This window comes from Thalassophryne amazonica, chromosome 9, assembly GCF_902500255.1.
Source record: "Thalassophryne amazonica chromosome 9, fThaAma1.1, whole genome shotgun sequence".
NCBI classification, from domain to species: Eukaryota; Metazoa; Chordata; class Actinopteri; order Batrachoidiformes; family Batrachoididae; genus Thalassophryne; species Thalassophryne amazonica.
In genome coordinates, this window is record NC_047111.1 from 70,357,163 (window position 1) to 70,382,676 (window position 25,514).

The 25,514-nt window shown below is 43.4% G+C and overlaps 1 protein-coding gene across 1 annotated transcript in view; it reads left to right on the forward strand.

Annotated features, from left to right (window-relative positions):
• Positions 1-21,800, forward strand: part of mtnr1bb (melatonin receptor 1Bb) — a 223,647-nt gene extending 201,847 nt beyond the window's left edge. The window contains exons 2-4 of the mRNA XM_034178331.1: positions 17,815-17,933; positions 18,027-18,371; positions 21,182-21,800. Of these exons, the coding sequence (XP_034034222.1) occupies positions 17,815-17,933; positions 18,027-18,371; positions 21,182-21,604 (887 nt within the window). The 3' untranslated portion in view covers positions 21,605-21,800. The remainder of the gene's footprint in view (positions 1-17,814; positions 17,934-18,026; positions 18,372-21,181) is intronic.
• The last annotated feature ends 3,714 nt before the right edge of the window (positions 21,801-25,514 follow it).

Genomic DNA, 25,514 nt, shown 5'->3' on the forward strand with positions numbered 1-25,514 from the left:
CACATAACATGCCTTCGACACAGTTGACCATGCAACTCTTTTATCTCTTCTTGAGAATTGTGTGGGTGTCAGGGGGACAGCCTTGGACTGGTTCCACTCTTACCTTACAGGCCATTCATTTACTGTCAGGCTGGGGGAGTCCACCTCGTCTTCTGTTCCTCTGAACTGTGGAGTCCCCCAGGGTTCTATTCTTGGGCCTATTCTCTTCACCCTATACCTTCTCCCGTTAGGTCAGGTGTTTAGAAAACATGGCATATCTTATCATCTTTATGCAGATGATACTCAAATTTACTTGCCTATTAAGAAGAACTCTAGCAGCCCCCTGACACCCTTGCTTGTGTGCCTGGAAGACGTCAAGGCTTGGTTGGCTCAAAATTTTCTTAGCTTAAATGAGAATAAAACCGAGGTGATCGTGTTTGGGCCCAGTGTTGGTTCCACAGCTCAATTAGACCTGGGCCCTCTCAGTCAACACATGAAGCCCACAGCCACCAACCTTGGCGTCATTATGGACTCTGATCTTAAACTGGACAGGCAGGTCAAGGCGGTTGTTAAATCCAGCTTTTATCAGCTTCGTCTTTTAACCAAAATTAAATCAATTTTATCCTTTTCTGACTTGGAGCGCGTCATGCATGCTTTTATTTCTTCACGCCTGGACTACTGCAATTCACTTTTTTTGGGAATTAATCAAAATACACTTCACAGATTGCAGTTAGTCCAGAACGCTGCTGCACGCCTCTTAACGGGGAGCAAAAAACATGAACATATTACACCCATTCTTGCGTCTTTACACTGGCTCCCTGTTAATTTTAGAATTGATTTTAAAATTTTAGTATTTGTTTTTAAAGCTTTAAATGGACTGGCCCCACAATATATTGTAGACCTCCTCCAAATTTACTGCCCAGCGCGTGCTCTGAGGTCTGAGGGCCAGCTCCAGCTTGTGGTGCCTAGGACGAGACTTAAGACCAGGGGGAATAGGGCCTTCTCTGTGGCTGGGCCCAGACTCTGGAATGCTCTGCCTCTCCACGTTCGAACAGCCCCCACAATGGAGTGTTTTAAGTCTCGTCTGAAGACCCACTTTTATTCTCTGGCTTTTAGCTCTGCATGAGTTGTATGGTCCTCTGTTGTCTTTGGCCCAGTGTTTTATTTATTTATTGTTTTATTGTTTTTATGTTTATTTATTTATTAGTATCTGAGTGGGTTTATTGTTTTGTATAGTTGTATAATCATTTTTATGTGCAGCACTTTGGAAACTGTTCTGTTGTTTAAATGTGCTATATAAATAAAGTGGGTTGGATTGGATTGGAACATGAAATTGGGTGAAAGAAGCAGAAACCGGCCGAAAAGCCATGAACAAAAAATGAAATGGGGAATTGCGAAACATTCTACCTGGTGTCGGAAGGGACACACGGTCAGACAGGTTTGCACAATACTGTGATGACGGTTTTGTACACGCTCGTGTTCACGAGCACGAACACATTGCAAGGACGTGTAAAGTCTTGCCCACAGTAGCATAGCAAAAAAATTAAAAACGCCACAATTTATAATACTTAATTCCTGTTATAAAGAGCGGACGTAGCCTTAGACGTGCACCAGGAAGTACTGAAATGACGTGGATTATTGTTGTCCCTTTTATGGTTTTTACATGACTTACCTGATGCGTTCGTCTCATGAAGACATCAGCCGGGCTTTTGTGTTATGAAGACCTGGCTACTATGTCATGAACACATCAGCTGGCATGACATGTCCACCGCGCAGTGACCCGCTGGTGACCGCATTGCAAATGTGATATGTGTCTTAATTATTACAATGTGGGGAAATCCCGCAGATTCATGCACCTCTTTGTGATTTTCTGCATGACACGATATTCACCACCGTTGCGGTGTGCTGATGCAACGATCAGCTGAAGCAATATGTGTTTTAATTTATTTTCACACAAGGACAGCAAGCTGACATCCGGGCCTCATGGTGAATTTATGCAAGTTCATATTCTACAAGCCACTACAGGTGTTCTTCAGCTGTGACTTGCGTGCACAGACATCTGAACAGTTGCAGATGAGATGAGATATACTTTATTGATCTCACAATGGAGAAATTATGTTTACACTCCAGTTAACTCAGGCAGCAATTAGTCCACAATTATTACTTGTTTACCGTAATAATGGCACACATCAGAATTAAAGACAACACATACACATTTGACATTGTTTATGTGCGCTAAGTTTGAAGAAGTCCGTTATCCGAATTGAGGCAAGTGGGTGAAGGCGACGCAGCAACCCTGAGATGCGCCGCCGTCAGCCTGGGGGGAAGAAAGGGGGCTGCAGCTAAAACTGCACCGCCGAAGGGGAAAGGAGTGATGTTAGCAGGCGCCGGAGAGGGGGGTGTTGATGGGGGATAGGAGGCGGGTGGGGGGAGGGAATGGAGCATGCTTCAGTCCTGTGAAAAGCAGTATATTGTCTTTGTGAGTTGGGATAAGAAACAGCCAATGTTCCCCAGGCCGAAAAAAAAAAATCCTCTGGAGGAAAACAGTCAGGCAATTTGACCTTCAGGCTTAATAAGCCTGTAATGTTATGGCTTGAGCAGTGAAAAACACTTTTTAACAGTTCCACTTGCACAAGCAAATCCCAATTATGAATTAAGAATATTCCCAATTATGAATTAAGAATATTCACCGGCCTTTGAAATATTCAGCTTCAACTGCAAGGCACGCATCTGCTCCAAGATGTCATCCAATTTGCGTCTGAGTTCAAGAGTCATCGCAGTCTGAGAATGCACTGCCTTGCCAACCTCGTTAATCATGATGGACAAGCGAGGGGCTGTGGTTTTTGATGCCGCCGTCTTTCCAATTTTCCGGTAGATCAGGGCAACACATCAGCTAAAAAGTACCAGCCCTGCTGCCATGAGACCAAAAATGAATAAATCCTCGACGTCCTCAACAGAGAAAAGCGCCAAGCATGCCACACACCAGGAACTCCTGGATTCCAGAACATAGCAGGATACATTCCATCTGGGCAGGTAGGATCCCCCGGTCCTGACCTTCTTGTAGAAAAAATGGTGTCAATAGCGTTCAGAGACCACCTGATCAATTCCATGGTTAATCCAATAGTAGTCCAATAGATCCAGAATCCAATATAATTTGAGGAATTCACAATCTGGTGAAGTAGGGACTTGAAGGTTAAAAGCAGAGAACAGAGATAAGGGAGAGTGGAGGAGATGCGACCGCCCTCGTCGGAGTCCCAAGCTGAATGACATGCCCACCTTTGTCTGGATTCATGGTATGTGTGTGTTGGGGGGTGGGGGATGATGACACACTCCATAAGCCATTTATGTGTGTGTGTGTGTGTGTGTGTGTGTGTGTGTGTGTGTGTGTGTGTGTGTGTGTGTGTGTGTGTGTGTGTGTGTGTGTGTGTGTGTGTGTGTGTGTGTGGGGTGTGTGTGTGTGTGGGATGGGGGAGTTCAGCACAGTCACACCCATGTGTTGTTTGGTAATGCCACACCCGTGTTGCACTTATACAATTTTTGACAGACAGCTTGAATGTGGTCATCTGCACTCCACTAGCATGCCGGAAGAGCGAATAACCCCGCCTTTTCTAAGTGCCCAGTGAGCGGTGTTGGATGTTCATGTGTGGCACCAGGAATTTGGCTGACAACACCCGAGAGGGGGGTCGAATGGGCATTCACAGGGCACTTGCTGTCTTTTGGCTGCTGCTGTGCGCGAATGGTTGTGGCGACAGCTGTACAAGGCATTTGAGGCAGCTCCAATTTTTCACGAGTGGCATGCAATTCCTCCTTCGTGTGCCCATTGGCTTCAGAGTTGTGTTATGTGTGAAGGGGCCTTTAAGGTGGGGGGAACCATACAAGTTGTACCATAATAAAAACTGCACCTTTTTTCTATATAATCAGCTCTTGAATTTGGGATTTTTGTGAATTGCTGTAGTGTAATTTTTATTATTGCTGTTTATTTATTTATTTATTATTTGAGTTTATTTTGTTTTGTACCTTGATTCTTGGGAAAGCCCTATGTAAATAGTTATTATAATTATTATTAATGATAAGTGTGTGACTTTTCGGTATATAACTTGCATTGGAGTACAAGTCGCAGGACCTTCCAAATTAGTAAAAATACCACAGCATATACTCTGGAAAATACCACACTCTATTTTAAGATGTGATGCACTCTGTGTACTTGTACAATAAATATGTGAAACATATGTCCAATTGTTGAGCTCCAGATATTATCAGTTATCAAGTTGTTCACCAATGAAGATGTCTTTATACACCCTGAAGAAAACCATACAGCCTGAGGCCGAAGGTAAATGTTGATAAATGTTGTATGGTTTTCTGAAGGGTGTAAAAAGCCATATTCATTGGTAAAACAACTTGATAATGATTTTATCATACACAGTGGTCCCTCGTTTATCGCGGGAGTTACGTTCTAAAAATAACCCGCGATAGGCGAAATCCGCGAAGTAGTCAGCATTATTTTTTACAATTATTATAGATGTTTTAAGGCTGTAAAACCCCTCACTACACACTTTATACACTTTTCTCAAAAAGGCATTAACATTTTCTCACTTTTCTCTCCTGTGTAAACACTCAAAGTTCAAACCTTCGTAGAAAAAAAATAGAATGTTTTCCTATAAATAATTATGATGGCTTTTAGAACTAATGAATTTAATTTTAATGATCAACCTACGAAGTTGGACACGTAAGAAATTATTAATAGTGACTCACCAGTATTTCACAGTTCCTCTGACCGCGCCTCTTCGTCGTGGCGCCGCTCCGCTGTCCGGATTGGCTGATTACTCGGATGGTATGAAAAATATTACCCATCTGCGAAAAGGGTGTATTGCTATTTATTCTTTAGTGTTTTATCCAATCATATTGGCATATCATTTATAGGTATATGATGGCGTATCATTGATAGGTATATGATAAGAAACCATACCAGTAGTTTGACTACATCCTAAAACTTGAAAAGATATTTTTGACAGACACTTTTGAAAAATGGAATAAAAATGTCTTGTGAAATACAACAGCTGATATTGTGTTCTTATACAATGTGGTATACTTTGAGTTTTTAAGACCTCTAAAACTCTATGTGACACACCAAATGGAACCCCATACAGCTTTAATATTGGTCTGAAAAATTTGATTTTCTCAATTAAAAAGGCTCTTCAAGACCTGGTGTCACACAAGATCAAGTTTTGTGTTGACACACATGTATTCTCCTGTGCAAAAACACAGGAAATGTGCCATTTCTGCTAAAATACTGTCTGGGGAAGAAACCAATCATGGATCTGAGGCCAGAAAACTTTCCTCTATAATGCCAGGCTGCTCGGCCAAAAATCTCCTTGATGAAAAGTTTGGGTAATGCAGTGGTGTCCAAACTGTTCCAGAAAGGGTGTTGTGTGTTGGGGGGGGGGTTGGCTGGACATTTTGGTGTTGTTTTCTTTTCTTTGCTCTTCAGGTGGTATGCAAACTGATTTATTGTCTGTGGAGAAGGTGCTGGCAGAAGAGTCCTTCACCCTCATCAACGTGATGTGCAGCACCTGTGGATGGTGCTCACGTGCAACCTTAAAGACTTTCAGCTGAAGCAGATAATGAGATGGCGTTCTGCATTTAAGCCATGTGTGATTCAAGCAGAATTGCCGGGAACTCGACCTTGTGATGTTCGTTTGTGAGACGCTGAGGACCGCGCCTGGGTTTGACACATCGTGCCTGTGAAGGAGGACGGGTGAGGGACACATGCTGTCAGCACACATCAGAGGTGATTGATTGTCTGAATAATTGTTAACAGTAACTTGGTATTTTGTTACGCAGTATATTTGAATATTGATGAGAATTGTGCAGCTCGCTTCTCACTGCCGTGGCGTGCGGACTGATGATCCTCCACCTGTTGTAAGAAGCTGCTCATTTACATAAAGCTTAAATTCAGACCTGAATGTGTTGCTGATAGTGTGTGCCTTTGAAGGATATTAGTTGTAGCTGCTGACTTACCTCACCTTTTCTATCCTTCACAGAGTCGGTTTGTCGTGTCCACCTGGGGGGTGTTTGGCGGTGAACGTGGGTCCAGAAGCACCGGGCTTCGATCCTTTTGGGCGCTGGAGAGCGTGCCGTCCTTCGCTCTGCCAGACAGACGCATTTTTATGTTTGTACACTTTGTATTGCACAGAAGGGGGAAAATAAATTGTTTTGTTATTGGAACCGCTTTCTGGTTGTTTTAGCGCTGGGTTCCGTCAGACGCAGGTCCGCTCCTCAACCCGCTTCGACACATAACAGTAGTTCCCGGCCATTCCAAAATGGACCCAGCGGCAGAAGCGGTTCCATTTGCCGAAAGAGTTCAAGAACACTTGGAGAAAATATGGGAGCAATTACAGCATCTTGCAAACCAAATTAAACAAACAAATGCCCACGTTATGGAGCTTGCAGCGCAAGCCGTTCTGCTTCCTGCTGCTCCAGCTGCGGCACCATCGATACCGGTGCAGATAACTCCGTCACCCAGAGATTCGGCTTCCGAACTGATTATTTGTCATCCGGAGCCTTATGCGAGAAACGTTGAAGCCTGTGCTCCGTTTCTGATGCAATGTTCTCTGGTTTTTGCTCATACCGTTGCCCAACGGTTGCTGAATCTCAGGCAGGGGAGGCGGAGTGTGGCGGAGTATTCCGTGGATTTCCGGATTTTTTCTGCTCAGTCCGGTTGGAATGCCGCAGCTTTACGAGGAGTGTTTGTGGATGGTTTAAATGATTCATTAAAAGACGAGCTAGTAGTCCGTGACGAACCAAACGATTTAGATGAGCTAATATCTTTGGTGATTCGTCTAGATGATCGGATAAAGGAGCGTGGACGCGAGAGAGGGCGGCCATCGGAGCGGGTTTTTTCGTCTCGGGGCTTTCCCCGACACAGGTCTGGGCTGCCTCTTCTTCGCCCCACTGGGACTCCTCCGACGGGACCTCTGGCTCCTCTTGCGGATGAGTCCATTCAGCTCGGACGAGCTGAAGTCGCTATATTGCCCCGTCATACAGGCGTCAAGAAAAATAGTGGTGACGTATCTCCAGGTGTTCTGGGACAGGCAAAATAATACACACAAAAAAAAAAAAAAATTATTGTTTGGGCTGATGTTTTTTTTCTGAAAGGGGTTATAAATTGTTTGGGGTTTCAGAGGCGTTTCTGGTGGAGTGAACGACAGGCGGTTCGAAGGCCATCTGGACTCAGTTGATCGTTGGTTTTTATTATTTGTATTTAGGTATTTTCTGTTTGGATTTGGGGTTGTTTTGTTTTGTTGTTTTTTATTTCCCTACTTCCCTAACCCCAACCTCACTCGCCCCAAGACCGTTCGTCTTGTGGGTTGTGGGGTGGTGCAGGTTGGTCACGCTGAGCGTTCTCAGAAGACCTCTGCACCTGGGGGGGGGTTGTTAGGGGCGTTTTTTCTGGTTTGGTTAGGGCCCGGTTCCACTCCAGCCTCGGTGGGCCTTTGTACCGTTCGCCATTGGTGTTGCCGGGGTGTGGTGCAGCGGGAACATACCTCAGTCGGAGGGGTGGGCCGATCTGTTGCCGTTCGCCATTTCGGTAGTTCCACCTCTCCCGATAGGCTGGGGTATGGTCGGGTTGGGGCACCGGACGTATTTCCGGTTTTCCGCTGCGCCTTGGGGTTGGGGCCGGGTTAGTTTTTCCTGTTCCCTTCCCCGGCTTGATGTTTTGTGCCGTTCGCCAAAATTGAGCCGCCGAAAGGCTCTGGGAGGGATCTGGGGTCTTTCGGGGTGCTGGGGAAGGTAACAGGGTTTATCGGTTGTTTTATTTGCCCCCGGGGTTGTTTAATGTAGTCCTCCGGGGGTTGGAATTTTGTGGGGTTTTTTTTTGTTTCCTTCCAGGTTCCACCTCCAGGGTTGATGGGACGGTCCTCTGGGGGGGAATTGGCTTGTGGGGCCGACTAGCCAAGTGTGGCCGGGTCTGGGGTTCCTGGGTTGTGGGGAGGGTGCCTCCTGGGGTTTGATGGTACGGTCCTCTGGGGGGCGCCGTTGCTCCATGTGTACCTGGGGACCTCTGTGGGATTCCGGCTTTGGCTATTCCTCCTGGAACTGGCGGTAAAGGCCTTCTGGGGGGTGTTGGGCTCTGCAAGTCGTTCTGGGGGGGTTGTTTGTTGTTTTTCTTTATGCATTTATGTTTGTATTGTGTTTGTGGGGCTGTGTTGGGTTTTTGCATTTGGGAGTTTTTCTTTTCTTCCCGGGGTTGGATGGGACGGTCCCCTGGGGAGGTTTTGGGTGGGTTTCGTGTTTTTCTTGTATGTTGGGTTGTACTAGGGACTGTTTTGGGGTTTTTGTTGATGCCAGCCAACCTTCCAGCTGCAGTGCCCTGTCCTGCTGTCTGTGGTGGATCTTGGGAGCGTTACGCTGTCTGCTTCCTGACGAGGACCCCGGAGGGAGGTGCTGTTCTCGGACCTGGTCTGTTCGGTCGCCGGGAGGCTTCCCGTTAAAGGGGGGGTACTGTTGTGTGTTGGGGGGGGGTTTGGCTGGACATTTTGGTGTTCTTTTCTTTTCTTTGCTCTCCAGGTGGTATGCAAACTGATTTATTGTCTGTGGAGAAGGTGCTGGCAGAAGAGTCCTTCACCCTCATCAACGTGATGTGCAGCACCTGTGGATGGTGCTCACGTGCAACCTTAAAGACTTTCAGCTGAAGCAGATAATGAGATGGCGTTCTGCATTTAAGCCATGTGTGATTCAAGCAGAATTGCCGGGAACTCGACCTTGTGATGTTCGTTTGTGAGACGCTGAGGACCGCGCCTGGGTTTGACACATCATGCCTGTGAAGGAGGATGGGTGAGGGACACATGCTGTCAGCACACATCAGAGGTGACTGATTGTCTGAATAATTGTTAACAGTAACTTGGTATTTTGTTACGCAGTATATCTGAATATTGATGAGAATTGTGCAGCTCGCTTCTCACTGCCGTGGCGTGCGGACTGATGATCCTCCACCTGTTGTGAGAAGCTGCTCATTTACATAAAGCTTAAATTCAGACCTGAATGTGTTGCTGATAGTGTGTGCCTTTGAAGGATATTAGTTGTAGCTGCTGACTTACTTCACCTTTTCTATCCTTCGCAGAGTCGGTTTGTCGTGTCCACCTGGGGGGTGTTTGGCGGTGAACGTGGGTCCAGAAGCGCCGGGCTTTGATCCTTTTGGGCGCTGGAGAGCGTGCCGTCCTTGACTCCGCCAGACAGACGCATTTTTATGTTTGTACACTTTGTATTGCACAGAAGGGGGAAAATAAATTGTTTTGTTATTGGAACCGCTTTCTGGTTGTTTTAGCGCTGGGTTCCGTCAGACGCAGGTCCGCTCCTCAACCCGCGTCGACACATAACAAAGGGCCGAGAGGGTGCAGGTTTTCTTTGCAGCCACTGACTCCAGCAGGTGATTTCACTGATTAACATCACTTTGAGCAGATTGAATGAGTTCATCAGTGAAATCACCTGCTGGAGTCAGTGGCTGCTAAGAAATCCTGCATCCTCTCGGCTCTTTCTGGAATAGTTTGGATACCACTGGGCTAATGGTTGAGCTCAGAAGTACCTGCCATCCACAATACCACAAAGGGGTTGTACAGCAAGAAGTCTCAGATTGGTTGCCAAAGGGTTCAATGCCATCCCAACCCAGTCTCACGGCAAGTCATGATTCAGCAGCACGAAATATACATTAATCTATTGGTTCGTGATATTGTAACAAAAAGCGCCTCATTTTCGTCAGAGCAGCACAAATTCATTCTAATTCATTCCGTGATTGTTAGGGTGGGGGGAAGGAGTAAGAGTCGGTTATGGTTAAGGTTAGGGTTGGGGGTAGGAGTAGGGTTAGTAATAGTGAGTTAAAAAAAAAACCCTGTCACAAATATATGACTCATTTCGACACATGACCACGAAAAAAAAAAAAAAAACGTGAGACTGGGCTGTGCCATCCATGAGTCAGGAGATCAGTCTGTGGCTTGATTGTTAATTTTACTTGTAAATTGTGTATTTATTCACCAGAAGGATGCAACAAACACCAGGGCCCATATTCACAAACAGTCTGAGAATGCTTTCAAGATAACTATCAATTTAGTCCAAAAAATTTCAGTCAAGGTGTCCTGTCTTTGGAGGGATTTTGAAAACTTCTCAGAGGAACTTTGATCTGAGAAGTGCATTCTTTTGAAGAATGTGACAATGCATTTTCATTGATACTTGGCATAGAATAACATTTAAATCAAATTGACTGGCTTCATCAATGAATATAGTCTTTAATAAGGCACTGATATGAGCAATAATATAATTTTATGAAATCCCTAATTTTTGTAAGAAATACACAGGATATTTTGCTGATTAAAATTTACTCTGCTGTGATAACATTTGATAGAGTAACATATACTCTACCACAGAGCAAAATCAACTCAACATAGTGTAAAATCAACCTTTATTGGAGTAAAACAGCTTGCATTGACTAGACGGTGTCGCCGACCGAATGCCCCCCTAAAAATCGGACCGCCCTGCCTTCACTGCACATGCGTCATCAGCCACGGTTCATGGATTATCACCTCGTTTCTGCTTAAAACTGCACTCCAGTCATCCAGTTATCTCATCGGAAAAGGCAGAGGAAGTGATCACAGCGCTACAGCTACACGGCTGCTAGCTGTTGCATTCACTGACCGTCCTTCATTTCAAAGCGTCAAGGAATATCGCCTCATTCCTGCTTAAAACGGCCTTGTTTCTGCTTAAACCTTTAGAATGATTTAAAGAGTTTTACCTTGTCATCTGATGGTTAATAATCCCATTAATCCATTTGATCGCTTTGGGTGAAGAGAGTCTGTCCACCAAGCGACTGTGCTCTGAAATGACGCATGCGCAGTGGAGGCGGGGGGAACCTTTCGGTTGGCGACACAGTAGAGCTGATTTCACTCTACAATAGAGTGTTTTTTATTCTACTTAGACTGGGATCAAATGTTATCCCAGCAGAGTAAATTACAGCAAAATTTACTGTGTAGTTTCTGGAAACCTCAGTATTACAGACACACTAACAAACCCCATCCAGTATTATTAGAGATACTCTATGATCTAATATTCAGTCTACGTTTCTTTATGTAATACATTTTCTAATTCAGAACTTTTTGTTTGTTTGCTATAGAATTTGCATGAAATTAACTGCAGTTGTATACTGAATTCCAAGCACTATGGGTGAATGATATACAAATAATGAATGTTTATGAGTTCAATGATATGAATATTTCATGAGGTAAAAGCTGGAACATGTTCCATCTTTCACCAAATTAAAAATTTGTTCCATTGAAAGAATGTAAAAACATTCATTCTTTGTTTTATATAACAGCTATGCTATGGTTAGGGGTCCAGATGGGACTGGACCGTTACAGGTGATGACTTAAACACTGGGAGCAAGGAACAGAACTGGTTGTGAACGAAAAGAGATTTATTTACTATAAACATATGAACAATGCTGCGCTGGTTAGATGGCCTGCTGAGCCAAAACGGGGACCGCTTGTAGCGGTGGAATTTCGGGAGCTGCAGTACACGCACACACAGAGATGGGAGTCTGAGAATAAACTGGATTCCTGGGGTATATGGATCCAGAGCCAGGTGGGCGCGCTGAGCCAAGGAACACCTGCTGCTCATCACCGCCACACACCTAACGTGCATGAGCGGCTCATCAGCAGCAGTTTACTTAAACCAAGGCTTTCACCTTATTCACTGTCAGATTCTTGGTTTTCCATGCCATGAAGCCAGATTCTTGCATCACATCCTGCATGAGATTCCATGACCTTGACAAATCAAAATCAAATTTATTATTTTATATAGCGCCAATTCACGACAAAATCGTCTCAAGGTGCTTCACACAACATAAAACAACAACAAAAAAAACTGAATTAAAAATTTAAAACAATAAAAAGATGAGCATAAAAGAATACAAGAATAAAAACACATCATAACACTAATGATAAAAAAGGGAAAACAAATGAGTCTTTAAATGTGACTTAAAAGTCTCCACAGTATCAGACTGCCGAATGTGTGCCAGGAGATCGTTCCACAGAGCTGGGGCATGGTAGGAGAAAGCTCTGTGACCGGCAGACTTTTTATTCACCCTGGGAACACACAGAAGTCCTGCACCCTGAGAACGCAGGGCCCGAGCTGGTACATAGGGGCTTATCAGGTCAGCCAGATAGGGAGGTGCAAGTCCATGAACAATTTTATAAACTAATAACAGTACTTTAAAATCTGATCTTGCAGCAACTGGAAGCCAGTGCAGGGATGCCAAAACGGGCGTAATGTGGTCAAACTTTCTGCTTTGTGTCAAAAGTCTGGCAGCAGCGTTTTGAACCAGTTGAAGACCCCTAATCCTGGACTGCGGTAAGCCAGAAAATAGAGCATTACAATAGTCCAATCTAGAAGAGACAAATGCATGAATCAAAGTCTCAGCATCAGCCATAGACAGGATGGGACGAATCTTCGCCATATTTTGCAAATGGAAGAAAGCAGTCCTCGTAATGTCTCTAATGTGGAGATCAAAGGACAATATAGGATCACAAATTACTCCAAGGTTCCTCACTTTATCCGTATGATGTATAACACACGAACCTAAGCTAAGTGCTAGCTGATCAAATTGATGCCGATACCTCACTGGACCAAGAACCATAACTTCAGTCTTATCAGAATTTAAAAGTAGGAAGTTACTGGACATCCAACTTCTTACTGATACAAGGCAATCTTCCAAAGAGTTTATGGGAATGAGATTACCAGCAGTTATTGGCATGTACAATAGAGTGTCATCAGCATAGCAATGAAATCCCAAAGCGCCGCACTATTGACCTCATCTTTCCTGCCGCTTCCATGTGCTCTGACGTCAGAGCTGTCCACAGCTCATTTCAAGGTAACCTGGCCAACGTTAATTCCTGTATTAGAGCTTGTTGATTTCCCTGGTGTTTCCAGACACTCTCCTGCGTGGCTCCCATGTAGCATATGCTCCTAACTCCATGACTATCTGCACCACATCACTGTGGAACTATCTAGCTCTCAGATACAGAGCACATAGCTCTGCCATGCTTCAGTTAAGTTCCTTCATGTTCTGTGGGCTTCCACTCTCACGCAACTCCTGTCTGTGAACTGTTCCTGGAACTAGTACCAAGAACTGTTTCCAAGAACTGTATGAACTCTGATATTGAACCACTAAGAACTTTCCAAGTCATTTCTAAAGTCAAGTCCCGTTTAATTGCAGTCACTCTCCTCCCCTCTGTTCTCCTAGTTCCCGTCCTTGGCTCTGTGCACCCACCTGGCTCCGGATCCAGTTCCCGTATACCCCAGGATTCCAGTTTGTTCTCAGACTCCCAAGTCTGTCTGTGGGTGCACTGCAGCTCCCAGAATTCTTCCACTACAAGTGGGCCATGTTTTGGCTCAGCAGGCCATCTAACCAGTGCAGCATTGTTCATATGTTCACATAAATCTCTTTTTGTTCACAAGCAGTTCTGTTCCTTGCTCCCAGCATTTAAGTCTATCACCTGTAATGGTCCAGTCCCATCCTGACCTCTAACCATAACAGGCTAAAATAGATCATTGTCATTAGATATTATGTTAATTTATAATAGAATAGAAAAACAGATGGGTACTTCCTGACTCCAGCGAAAAATTACGTCAGAAATTTGTCCAGCTTTGGTGCATCACTGCTGCTCTGACATCAACAATCCAACACGAACTTCAGTACCCCTTCACAAATAGTACGAATAAGTACAAATCAGGATGACTCATGGCAAAACAGCTAATATGAGTGAACCACAAAAACATCAAGTCTACATCGGGAGGGACACGTGGTCGGACAGGCGTGAATGATCCCGCTGTGATGGTTTCATGCACGAGCATACACAAAACAGTAGCAGTGAGAACACAGCGAGACCAGCTGGAGCATGTGTAACCACATCGCACAGCTGCTGTGAAAAAAAATACTGCTGTGTGTGCTCTGACTTGCCTGCCTGCTCCCCATCTGTACATCCATATCAGCAGTTCATGCAAGTGTGCCCCCCCCCCCCCCCCCCAGCATGCCACATGTGTTGCAGATGGGGGGGAAGTGCATACGCAATTCACACGCATGGCACATGTGTTGCGGGAGGAGCCGACACTCTGGCACTCCACATGTGCATTGCTGTTTTGCATTGCCACACTCGTGGGGAGGAGCACTTAGACAAATTTCACATCCAGCTCGAAAGTGATCATCTGCTGACTGTCTTCATGCTAACAGCGTGAATGGCCACACATTTTCTAAGTGCCAAGCAAGTGGTGTTAAATGTTTGTGTGGGTCAACTGGAATTTTACCAACATCTGCCGCGAGAGAGATCGAATGGGCTGTCACAGGGCACACTCTGTCTTTCAGCCACTGTTGTGTACAAATAGTTGTAGCAACAGGTGTACAAGGCGTTGAAGGCAGCTCCGATTTTACACGTATCGCATACAGTTCCTGCTTCATGCGCAATTCAGCCACTTTTGAACTATACTCAACAAAAATATAAACGCAACACTTTTGGTTTTGCTCCCATTTTGTATGAGATGAACTCAAAGATCTAAAACTTTTTCCACATACACAATATCACCATTTCCCTCAAATATTGTTCACAAACCAGTCTAACTCTGTGATAGTGAGCACTTCTCCTTTGCTGAGATAATCCATCCCACCTCACAGGTGTGCCATATCAAGATGCTGATTAGACACCATGATTAGTGCACAGGTGTGCCTTAGACTGCCCACAATAAAAGGCCACTCTGAAAGGTGCAGTTTTATCACACAGCACAATGCCACAGATGTCGCAAGATTTGAGGGAGCGTGCAATTGGCATGCTGACAGCAGGAATGTCAACCAGAGCTGTTGCTCGTGTATTGAATGTTCATTTCTCTACCATAAGCCGTCTCCAAAGGCGTTTCAGAGAATTTGGCAGTACATCCAACCAGCCTCACAACCGCAGACCACGTGTAACCACACCAGCCCAGGACCTCCACATCCAGCATGTTCACCTCCAAGATCGTCTGAGACCAGCCACTCGGACAGCTGCTGAAACAATCGGTTTGCATAACCAAAGAATTTCTGCACAAACTGTCAGAAACCGTCTCAGGGAAGCTCATCTGCATGCTCGTCGTCCTCATCGGGGTCTCGACCTGACTCCAGTTCGTCGTCGTAACCGACTTGAGTGGGCAAATGCTCACATTCGCTGGCGTTTGGCACGTTGGAGAGGTGTTCTCTTCACGGATGAATCCCGGTTCACACTGTCCAGGGCAGATGGCAGACAGCGTGTGTGGCGTTGTGTGGGTGAGCGGTTTTCTGATGTCAATGTTGTGGATCGAGTGGCCCATGGTGGCGGTGGGGTTATGGTATGGGCAGGCGTCTGTTATGGACGAAGAACACAGGTGCATTTTATTGATGGCATTTTGAATGCACAGAGATACCGTGACGAGATCCTGAGGCCCATTGTTGTGCCATACATCCAAGAACATCACCTCATGTTGCAGCAGGATAATGCACGGCCCCATGTTGCAAGGATCTGTACACAATTCTTGGAAGCTGAAAATGTCCCAGTTCTTGCATGGCCGGCATACTCACCGGACATGTCACCCATTGAGCATGTTTGGGATGCTCTGGACCGGCGTATACAACAGCGTGTACCAGTTCCTGCCAATATCCAGCAACTTCGCACAGCCATTGAAGAGGAGTGGACCAACATTCCACAGGCCACAACTGACAACCTGATCAACTCTATGCGAAGGAGATGTGTTGCACTGCATGAGGCAAATGGTGGTCACACCAGATACTGACTGGTATCCCCCCCCCAATAAAACAAAACTGCACCTTTCAGAGTGGCCTTTTATTGTGGGCAGTCTAAGGCACACCTGTGCACTAATCATGGTGTCTAATCAGCATCTTGATATGGCACACCTGTGAGGTGGGATGGATTATCTCAGCAAAGGAGAAGTGCTCACTATCACAGAGTTAGACTGGTTTGTGAACAATATTTGAGGGAAATGGTGATATTGTGTATGTGGAAAAAGTTTTAGATCTTTGAGTTCATCTCATACAAAATGGGAGCAAAACCAAAAGTGTTGCGTTTATATTTTTGTTGAGTGGAGTCCAAAAATAATTCTGACGATGTTGTCCACGATGCCGTGTACCAACTTCATGTGCTTCCAAAAAAAAGACTGTGTACCTCCTCTGAAGAGAAAAAAATCATGTCAGAAATTAGTCCAGCTTTTCATTCTAACTTCCTCCTAACAGCTCTTCACGCCTCCAGATGGCTTATGGCGCAGTGGATTTGTTTTGTGTGTGCGCGCATGTGTGCATGTGTGTGTGTTCGGAGAATTAGCTCCTCCAAATCGTCATCAGTCACCAAAACAAACGTCGCATGTTTAGCTAAATGCTGCCAGCACTCGTGGGCGGGGTTTGCAGAGTGCAATGGTACCAAACGTATGGAACCAAATTTGCATGCTAAATGGAACCAAATGGCACTCTAAATGCAATGCAACACAAATGGGAAGAATAATCCATGTCATGTGACATATAAAGCACCAATGAAATGACAAGGATCCACTCAGCTGTTATACAAGGTCTGTTAGAAAAGTATCCGACCTTTTTTTTTTTTTTTTTTTTGCAGAAACCTGATGGATTTGAATCACGTGTGCTTGCAGCCAGGTGGAAACCATTCGGAAGATTCAGACGGCTGTCGGTGGCTTTTCAGTCGTGTGACTATCCGAGAAATTGTGGAAGAGGTGGCATCATTTTTTGGAGTCCAGCATGTCCTGTGAGACTTCAATACGGAGGTGCTTTTGCTACGCCGTTAGCAGCTTCGGCACGAATTTCGCTGCCACTCTTTTCATGGCTAAATCTTCTGTCACACTGGAATGTGCCGAAAAAGTGCTGATGTCCACCTCTTCCGCAATTTATCGGATAGTTACACAACGGTCCCGCATCACCACAGCGTTCACTTTGGAAATGATCTGGTCATTTCAATATGTCGATGGCCAACCAGAGCATGGCTCGCTCTCCACCGTTGTGCGGACGTCTTTAAACCGGTTGTACCGCTCCTTAATCTGTGTGATGCCCATAGGATCATCACCGAAAGCTGTCTGAATCTTCCAAATGGTTTCCCACCTGGTTGTCACCCAGTTTCTGGCAAAATTTGATTCAGCAGCGCTGCTCCAGTCGTTTCGCCATTTTTCTTGCAATGAAAATCCATCAAGAGCACAACACATGTCCTCACACAAAGGCTGCTTGCCAGCAAATGACGCAGTCGACAGGTGTGGAAAAAGTTCACTCATGCACCCGAAGGTTCAAGGTTGGCTCATGCAAGCACACGTGATTCAAATCCATCAGGTTTTTGCAAAAAAAAAAAAAAAAAAGGTCGGATACTCGGATACTCAACAGACCTCATATAATACGGATTGACATACCGGAGAGAAACAATATTATCAGCTCTAGTAACCCTGGAATCTTAAACCAAATGCTGCCATAAATAAATGAACACAAATGAATGATTTCAACCTGCTTGCACAAAAGGCTGAGAGAGTGCAGGTTTTTATTCCTGCCTATTACATCAATGTATGAATTCCCCAATCAACTGCTCCCCTCTGCACAAAGTGAGGTATTTCTGGTTGCAATGAAACTTACTGATTATTGATTGAGTGCATGCGGGTGAATTCATTATCATCTTTCAACTCTCCACTGGAAATCCACAAAATATTAAAGCCAGTCATCTCCAATTTACACAGCAGAGATAGTGTAAATATATTTAGGCAAACTGACACGCTTCGTGTTTCCAGGAAATGTGTTTGTGGTGAGTCTGGCATTTGCTGACCTGGTGGTGGCATTCTACCCATATCCCTTGGTTCTCTATGCTCTCTTCCATGATGGTTGGGCATTTGGAAACACACAATGCATGGTAAGACAAACAAAATAAAGCTTCAGTTTACTGCCAATGGGTACTATAGTTTTTCCTGCTAGTAATCACAGATGCTTTTTTCCTTCTGTGCAGATCAGTGGTTTCCTTATGGGCCTGAGTGTCATTGGTTCCATCTTCAACATCACTGGGATTGCAGTAAACAGATATTGCTACATCTGTCACTCATTCTCATACAGTCGGTTGTACAGCTTTCGCAACACTCTGCTGTTTGTTGCCTTAATCTGGCTACTCACAGTAGTGGCCATAGTTCCAAATTTCTTTGTTGGCTCCCTGCGCTATGATCCACGGGTCTACTCATGTACGTTTGCCCAGAACGTCAGCAGTTCCTACACAGTGGCAGTGGTGGTGGTCCACTTCCTCGTTCCCATTGCAGTAGTTACCTTCTGCTATCTACGCATCTGGGTGCTTGTGATTCAGGTCAGTGTTTTGCTCTTATTACTCAAACTTAAAGATGTTGTACACAGTCAGAGTGAATGGCTTATTTATTGCATGACCTCGCTTCCACCCAGGGAATTTGACACTACATCTCCACCAGTGTTGTCACAGTTACTTTGAAAAGTAATCCATTTACTGATTACTCCTTGAAAAAGCAACTTAGTTACTTTACTGATTGCTCAGTTTTAAAAGTAACTAAGTTAGTTAGTTAGTTACTTTCAGCAGCTGCTGACAACATCCCCCTCGCCACCTCAACATGAAAATGATAACACGCTTTGCCAATACTCACTTTATAGTCACCCTTTCTTGACTTCAACAGACATAAATACTTGTATAAAAAATAAAATAAAGACATCTTTCTTGACCTCATATTTAACTGATGACAGCACTGTAACAGTAAAACTTGCAATTTCTAACTTACATTTTTTTTTTCTTTTCCCCCTGTCTGCATATATAGTAATGGTAAATGCCACACTGGCAGAACCATTTATGAACATTAATACATATATGCAATTTATTCTTGCAAGACAGAAGGTGTGTAGTGCGTGAGCGGACGTGATGTGCGTGTGTGACCCCCATCCACCCTTCCCGATCAGCCTATAACATCCTACTCAAAGCGGACCGACAACTTGTATCAGGAAGGGCCGACCACCAAAACAACACAAAGACACGTGGTGAAGACAATGACTGTGCAGTGAGACACTGAGGAGACGGGGCACCAGGCATACAACATACCAGGACAAACCCTCACACATGAACAGTCTGTTGTCTAATTAGTGAGCATCCATACCCTAATCTAGGACACCAGAGTCTTGATCTCCTTGAGAGCACCCAAAACCGAATTGTGGTGACGGCCACAAACACACTGCCATCCACACACAGAGACCCAGATCACAGCTAAATATCTGATCACTACTGTGGCTGGTGTGTTGGGCCAAGACAAAAGTACAGAACCTTACCATATGACATGGACCACTCCAGCACGTCAGAAGCCATACGGCCAACCGCAAGCAACGACAGAAAAGGGTCCAGGATGCAGGGCCACAGGAGAAATCAGGAGGAAAAGGGCAGCGGAAGGGCACAGGGGCCAGGAAGGGCAGCCCCCAGAGCCACCGGGGCAGAATGACGAACCAACAGGGAAGCGGCCCGGCGGCGCCGGAACGCACCCCGACACTGCCCCCTAACGGAGGCACAGGAAGCAACCCCATACCCAAGGGAAGCACACAGAGTGCCGGCATGGGCCCACCAAAAGGGGGAGCCCCAGAACCACACCACCCGGGCCACGGCCCCCAAAGGGAGGAGCGAGCAGCGGCGGGGACAGGGGGCAAAGGAGCCACTGCAACCAAACCCAAAGTGGGGGCATGGACCACCGAGCTATACGAGGGTGGGGCCCAGCCCCCAGACAAGAGGTGAGACCCACTCCCCAGGCCAGGAAGCACACGAGACTCCCCAACACCCAAGACTCCCCCAGCACAGCCAGCAGGACCCCTCCAAACCCCCCCCCACCCCCAATCTATCCCCCAACCCAGACCACACGATAATCACCAAAGCCCAAGTTCGGGAGACCGCACAAGCGAGAGCGGGGCAACACCCCTCCCCACGGAGACCGCGGCCCCCAACCCCCCAGCAGCCATCCACCCCCAGTGCCGACACCCACGCCCCACCACCACTAGAAATTCTGTGAGCAGACCCACAGATTTCTCCATCTGGTCAACTGCATTGAGTAATTCTGTATCAGAATCTTCAACAATACTTTCGTATGATAGATTAAATTCACCCATTTTCTCTCGCTCTCAGCTGACAGCGCCATTATTGACATCTGCTTACCAACGCGGTCAGGGTGCAGAGTAATACATCATATGTGAAATGGTTGAATATTTTGCCACTGTCAACTCTATATTTTATGGTTGGAAATCTCACACGATTAACCAATCAGATTTGCGGAACAAATGCAAGTGGATTACAATTATTATTAAGAAATATCAGTTTTAAAAATCTAAAATCATCAGCATTTATTTATTTGGCTGTCTGTCTGTCTGTCTGTCTGCCTGCCTGTCTTTTATCACAATTATGTCAAAACTACTCAGTGGATTTTGATTAAATTTTCTCCACAGACAGATATTAGGCCATAGAAGAACCCATTAAATTTTGAAGGTGATCCGAATTCTGGATCAAGTATATAGGTTTTGAAGGACTACTGTTAGCAGGATTACATCAAAACTACGGCACAGATTTTGACGGAATTTTCAACACAGATGCATATTAGGCCATGGAAGAATCCATTGAGTTTTGGAGGTGATCCAGATCTGAATCCGGATTCTGGATCAAGATTCACTTTATATAGGCTTTGAAGGATTACGCCAAAACTGCTTCATGAATTCTCGCCAAATTTTCACCACAGATAGATATTAAGGCGTGGAAGACGCCACTGAATTTTGGATGTGATCTGGATCCAGATCCAGATTCTGGACCAAAATTTCCCTTTATATAGGCTTTGAAGGATTTCTTCAAAACGACTTTATGGATTCTCACCAAAGTTTCACTACAGATAGGTATTGGGGCATGGAAGACTGCACTGAATTTTGGAGGTAATCCAGATCTGGGTTGGCAGATGTCAGAAATCTCTGATTGCTCTTACTGTTGTTGTTGTTCACATTTTGGCAAGGTCAGCAACTGTGAAGTCACCCAGAATATCAGAAGAATACAATGTGTTTGTGTGTCTGTATCTGTGTGAGAAAAATAAGGGTACATCAGTCTACTATGGTGCCTGATTATTTTTAAATCATGTCCAGGTGCGACGTAAAGTGAAGACTGATGACAGCCCTCGCCTCAGACCCAGTGATTTGCGGAATTTCATCACCATGTTTGTGGTCTTTGTGCTCTTCGCCATTTGCTGGGCTCCACTCAACCTGATTGGTCTGGCGGTGGCAATAGATCCGTCCCACGTGGCTCTACGTATCCCCGAATGGCTTTTTGTGGTCAGTTACTTCATGGCTTATTTCAACAGCTGTTTGAATGCCATCATCTATGGCTTACTCAACAGGAACTTCAGGAAAGAGTACAAGCGAATTGTCACATCAGTGTGGGTGAATCGGTTTTTTGTAACAGAAACGTCAAGGGCCGCCACAGATGGGAGGAGCGTGAGAAGTAAACAAACACCTCCACCGCCACTCAACAATAATGAATCAGTCAGAGACCGCATCAACAATGAATGAAGTGTCGACTTTGAGATGAAATCTCTGAACCTGTTTTCATGTGGCGTACAGATGATGCAGCTAAAGAACATCATGAATAGAACATCAAACTTGAACAAATCACTTGGTTCTCTATTGGCTGATATTTATCAGCATGGACAAGTAACATGTTATGATAAATATTTTAAAGCTCAATTTTTATTTATTACACAGTACTGTGCAACGGTTTTAGGCATCTTAGAAATTGGACAAGATGTTGTGCTCGTCTGTATCTATGTGTGTTTCTTTTTCTTCTTTGCAGGAGAAAGAAGGTCAAAGTCTATTGGGTCATGGGCCCTCATTTATCAGTGGTTTGAATGCATGGGTTTGTGGTCAAACCATGCATATGAGCATTTCTTCACAAAGTCTGGAATTTGCCAACCTGTACTCAGACTTAGGAGTATGTGTAAATAAACGTAGAGCTCTGACCAGGTGTTTGCACAACATATAGTGGTATAAAAGAACTGCAATGAGAAAGCATTGTTGATGCTACAACATGCAACATCCTCCTACGTTCTTTATTTCCTCCTTAATGAGTACACAATTAGTAATTTGTGTAGTTAGAAATACTTCATTGGTGTCAAAACCTACAAAAGACACGTGTGAACTAAATGTCAACTTATCACCATCAGCAAGTATGTCAATATCCTGTTACTACAAGGCATAAAGAAAATAGTTTCCCTCCTACAATTTTACAATAAAAATGGGACTACATTATTTTCACTGCTCAACTTTCTTTAGGAGAGGTTTTATCTTAATAAAGACAGCATCACAGTCACATCACAGGAGTGCAAAGGACTTTGGGACAAATGTAATGATAAATAAGTGGCTACTTGTTCTGCTGACTGTAAAGTTTTATGCCAGTTGTTGAGCATATTAAACTTTGTTGGTTTTCTATCTAACAAACGAATGATTTGTTGCCATATATGGTTAACTGAGGCCATAATCATGCACAACCACATGCTTTAGAACAGGTCGGATTTGTCAACACCAGATACTGACTGATGTGTGTACATCTGGCATGTTCTTGTTTGATAAATATGGATTGGATTGGTTTTGTACTTACACACATGCTAAATTTTGTTTCTTATGGCAGCTTTTCAAACCTATTGTACACAGTGTGATAAACGAGGGCCTGGTTCTTCCTGTCTTACTAAATGGTTGTGAGAGTTGGATGATAATGAATGACCTAACGTCCTTGGTACTAGATCACTCCAGATAATCCTTGGGTACCGCTGGAATAAATTTATGTCAAAGAAGTGGGTACTTTGGGAGACTCGACTGAGGAGTGTCACTTGCACTGTGCGGAAACATCAGTTACTTGGTATTTTTGTGGCATTATTTATGGCAATTCACTCTACCTCGTGCACACAAGGTGATTGACACAGAGATGTAATCCAGTAGGTTTACACATTTAATATATTTATTTTCCTTGGATTTAATTACAAAAAAAAACTGAATTCATCCTTGTAAAAAGTGAAAGTGGTAACAAATCTTGCTTATTTAAATTTGTTTATTATTGTTCAATATTTATCAGCTAATGGAATCTTTGCACAGTACTGTACATAATGATTAAATGATAACGCTTAAGATGAAATGAGTGACCTTGATTTATTTATTTATTTATTTTGATTTGGCACTGATGTATCATTTGCCAAAATTTTGGACAACATGCAATGACCAAGTTGAACTACTTTCCAGTTTGAGCTGTTCTTATAACAACTCTAAAACCAGTCTGAGTGGTACATGACTACTGTTACATTCAAATGTAAGACTCTTTAACATCTGCTGCTGTACATTTCAACTTAGATTTTGGAAAACTGAATAACCATGACAAAGATTTGCCTCTCTGATAGTACCTTCAAAAGCCTCAAATACTAGAATTCAATTCACTGTAATGATCATTAGGTGACAAAATTATTTCAGTGTGTTTTTTTACAGCATCAGCATGTTGGGATAATGTGGTTATGTGGGCAGAAATGCACAATAAGCCAAAGTATGGTAGTATGCTACATATTTTTATATGCTTTCTTGCCCTGATAAGAAGCAAGACATAGTAAAGGAAAATGTTAGTTTTGTATTTTATGTAATTTAATGTAAAACAACATAGAAACAGAATAAAAACTGAATTAATTCAGTAAGCCATCCCTGATGGTCTGAGTACCTTCTGGTCACTGGATTTTTTTTATTTCTGAAACAAAGACTGGTTTAAAATAGTGAACAACTAATTACTGAAAATCTGTTTATGTGTCCAAATCCAAAAGTTATTGCAATGTATTTTTGATACAATTATTTTTGTATGAATATGGCTTGATTATAAAAAGTTATATATGTATATCAATCATAAAACCTTTACATTATAAACCCAGAAATAAAAGAAAACACAAAAAAGAAGGTGTAAATGACTGAGATATGGCAGATTTATATGATAAAGTTGTTGACTGCTCCAGAGTGATAATGTCAGTGAAGCCACAAGAGATTTTCAAAGTTCAACCATATGACAAATGCTTAGAACCCTTTTCTTAAGGATGGAGCCTGTTCACAAAGTAGGCAGCAATGATCTGAAAATCCTGATAGTTTTTTTTTATTGAAACTGAGTAGTTTTACTGTTTGTATCAAACAAATGCCTAAATTAGGACATACTGTACACTGGAATGTTTCATCCTGAACACTGCACTTTTTATGGACTTTTCTATCATCACATGTATTTATGAAGGGATAAATATATTTCTTACATTATATCAAGTAAGGCTGGTCAGTGTCTATCCACATTTGGATCTTAAAAAACACCCAGATGTATGCAGGCACCTTAAAATGACCTGCTGTTGTGTGTGTCAAAGAATAGCCAAAAATAGTATTTTTGATGTTGTACTCATTGTTTGTTTTTCTTTTTTTTTTAACTGCTTATTCAAAATACTGAAAACTGAAAAAAGGCACAAGTTCTATGTTGTTGGTTTATCAGCAATTACAATTATTATTTTTTTTTTTTCCAAAATATGACATCTGGTGAGCAGAAGGTACACTGATCTTTGTCCAACACTAGCAACATGCCATTAAACGGTGTGTGACAAAGTTCCAACTCATCATGTGATGTCGCAGGTGGAGGACACTGACTCATGTTTTACTGCTGTATCCATAATAAGACACATTGGCCATACATTTCAGCCACAGCTTTGAGTAACGTATTCACTTCACTTACATGTGCAGAATTAATTATTATTATTATTATTATTATTATTATATTTTGATCGTTGTGGACAAACTGGAAATGTTTTCCAAAAATATTCTACTGTAATATTCTGATGTAACAGAAAAAAAAAATGCCAGGATTTATCCTCTTATGAGGATTGAACTTGGTTTTAAAAATATACATATCAGTAATATATCAGTACATTGTAGCACATTGTAAAACCATTCATTACATTTGCTACTTTAGTATCATTATTGCAATTATGTTGTAACCAATTGGTACCATACATGTCACCTTAACACACAATATTTTGCAAAATTACATCACAATATGATCAAACTGCACAACCAGTACACAGTGCTGGCAAACTCTCTAAACTACAAAAAAATGTGTATATATGTGTAAATGTACAGTATATAATGCTAAACTGACAAAAAACTCACCTTGACAGGTTCCTCTGCCTGCCACATTATATATGCAGTGTAAATTTGTTCGTTTATGTGGTTTTTAATCATCTTCAAATACTTATGCAACATTTTATTAGCTTTATTATTTCAGGTATATCCCATCAATGAATTTATTTTATGACAAATTTTAAAGGATTTTTTGTATTTTGGGATAGAATCTGAGGCTTTCACTGTGGAAACAAGTGTACACTAGGGAATGTGATCTTATATGAGGATTACACTCTCCTTGTTGTAC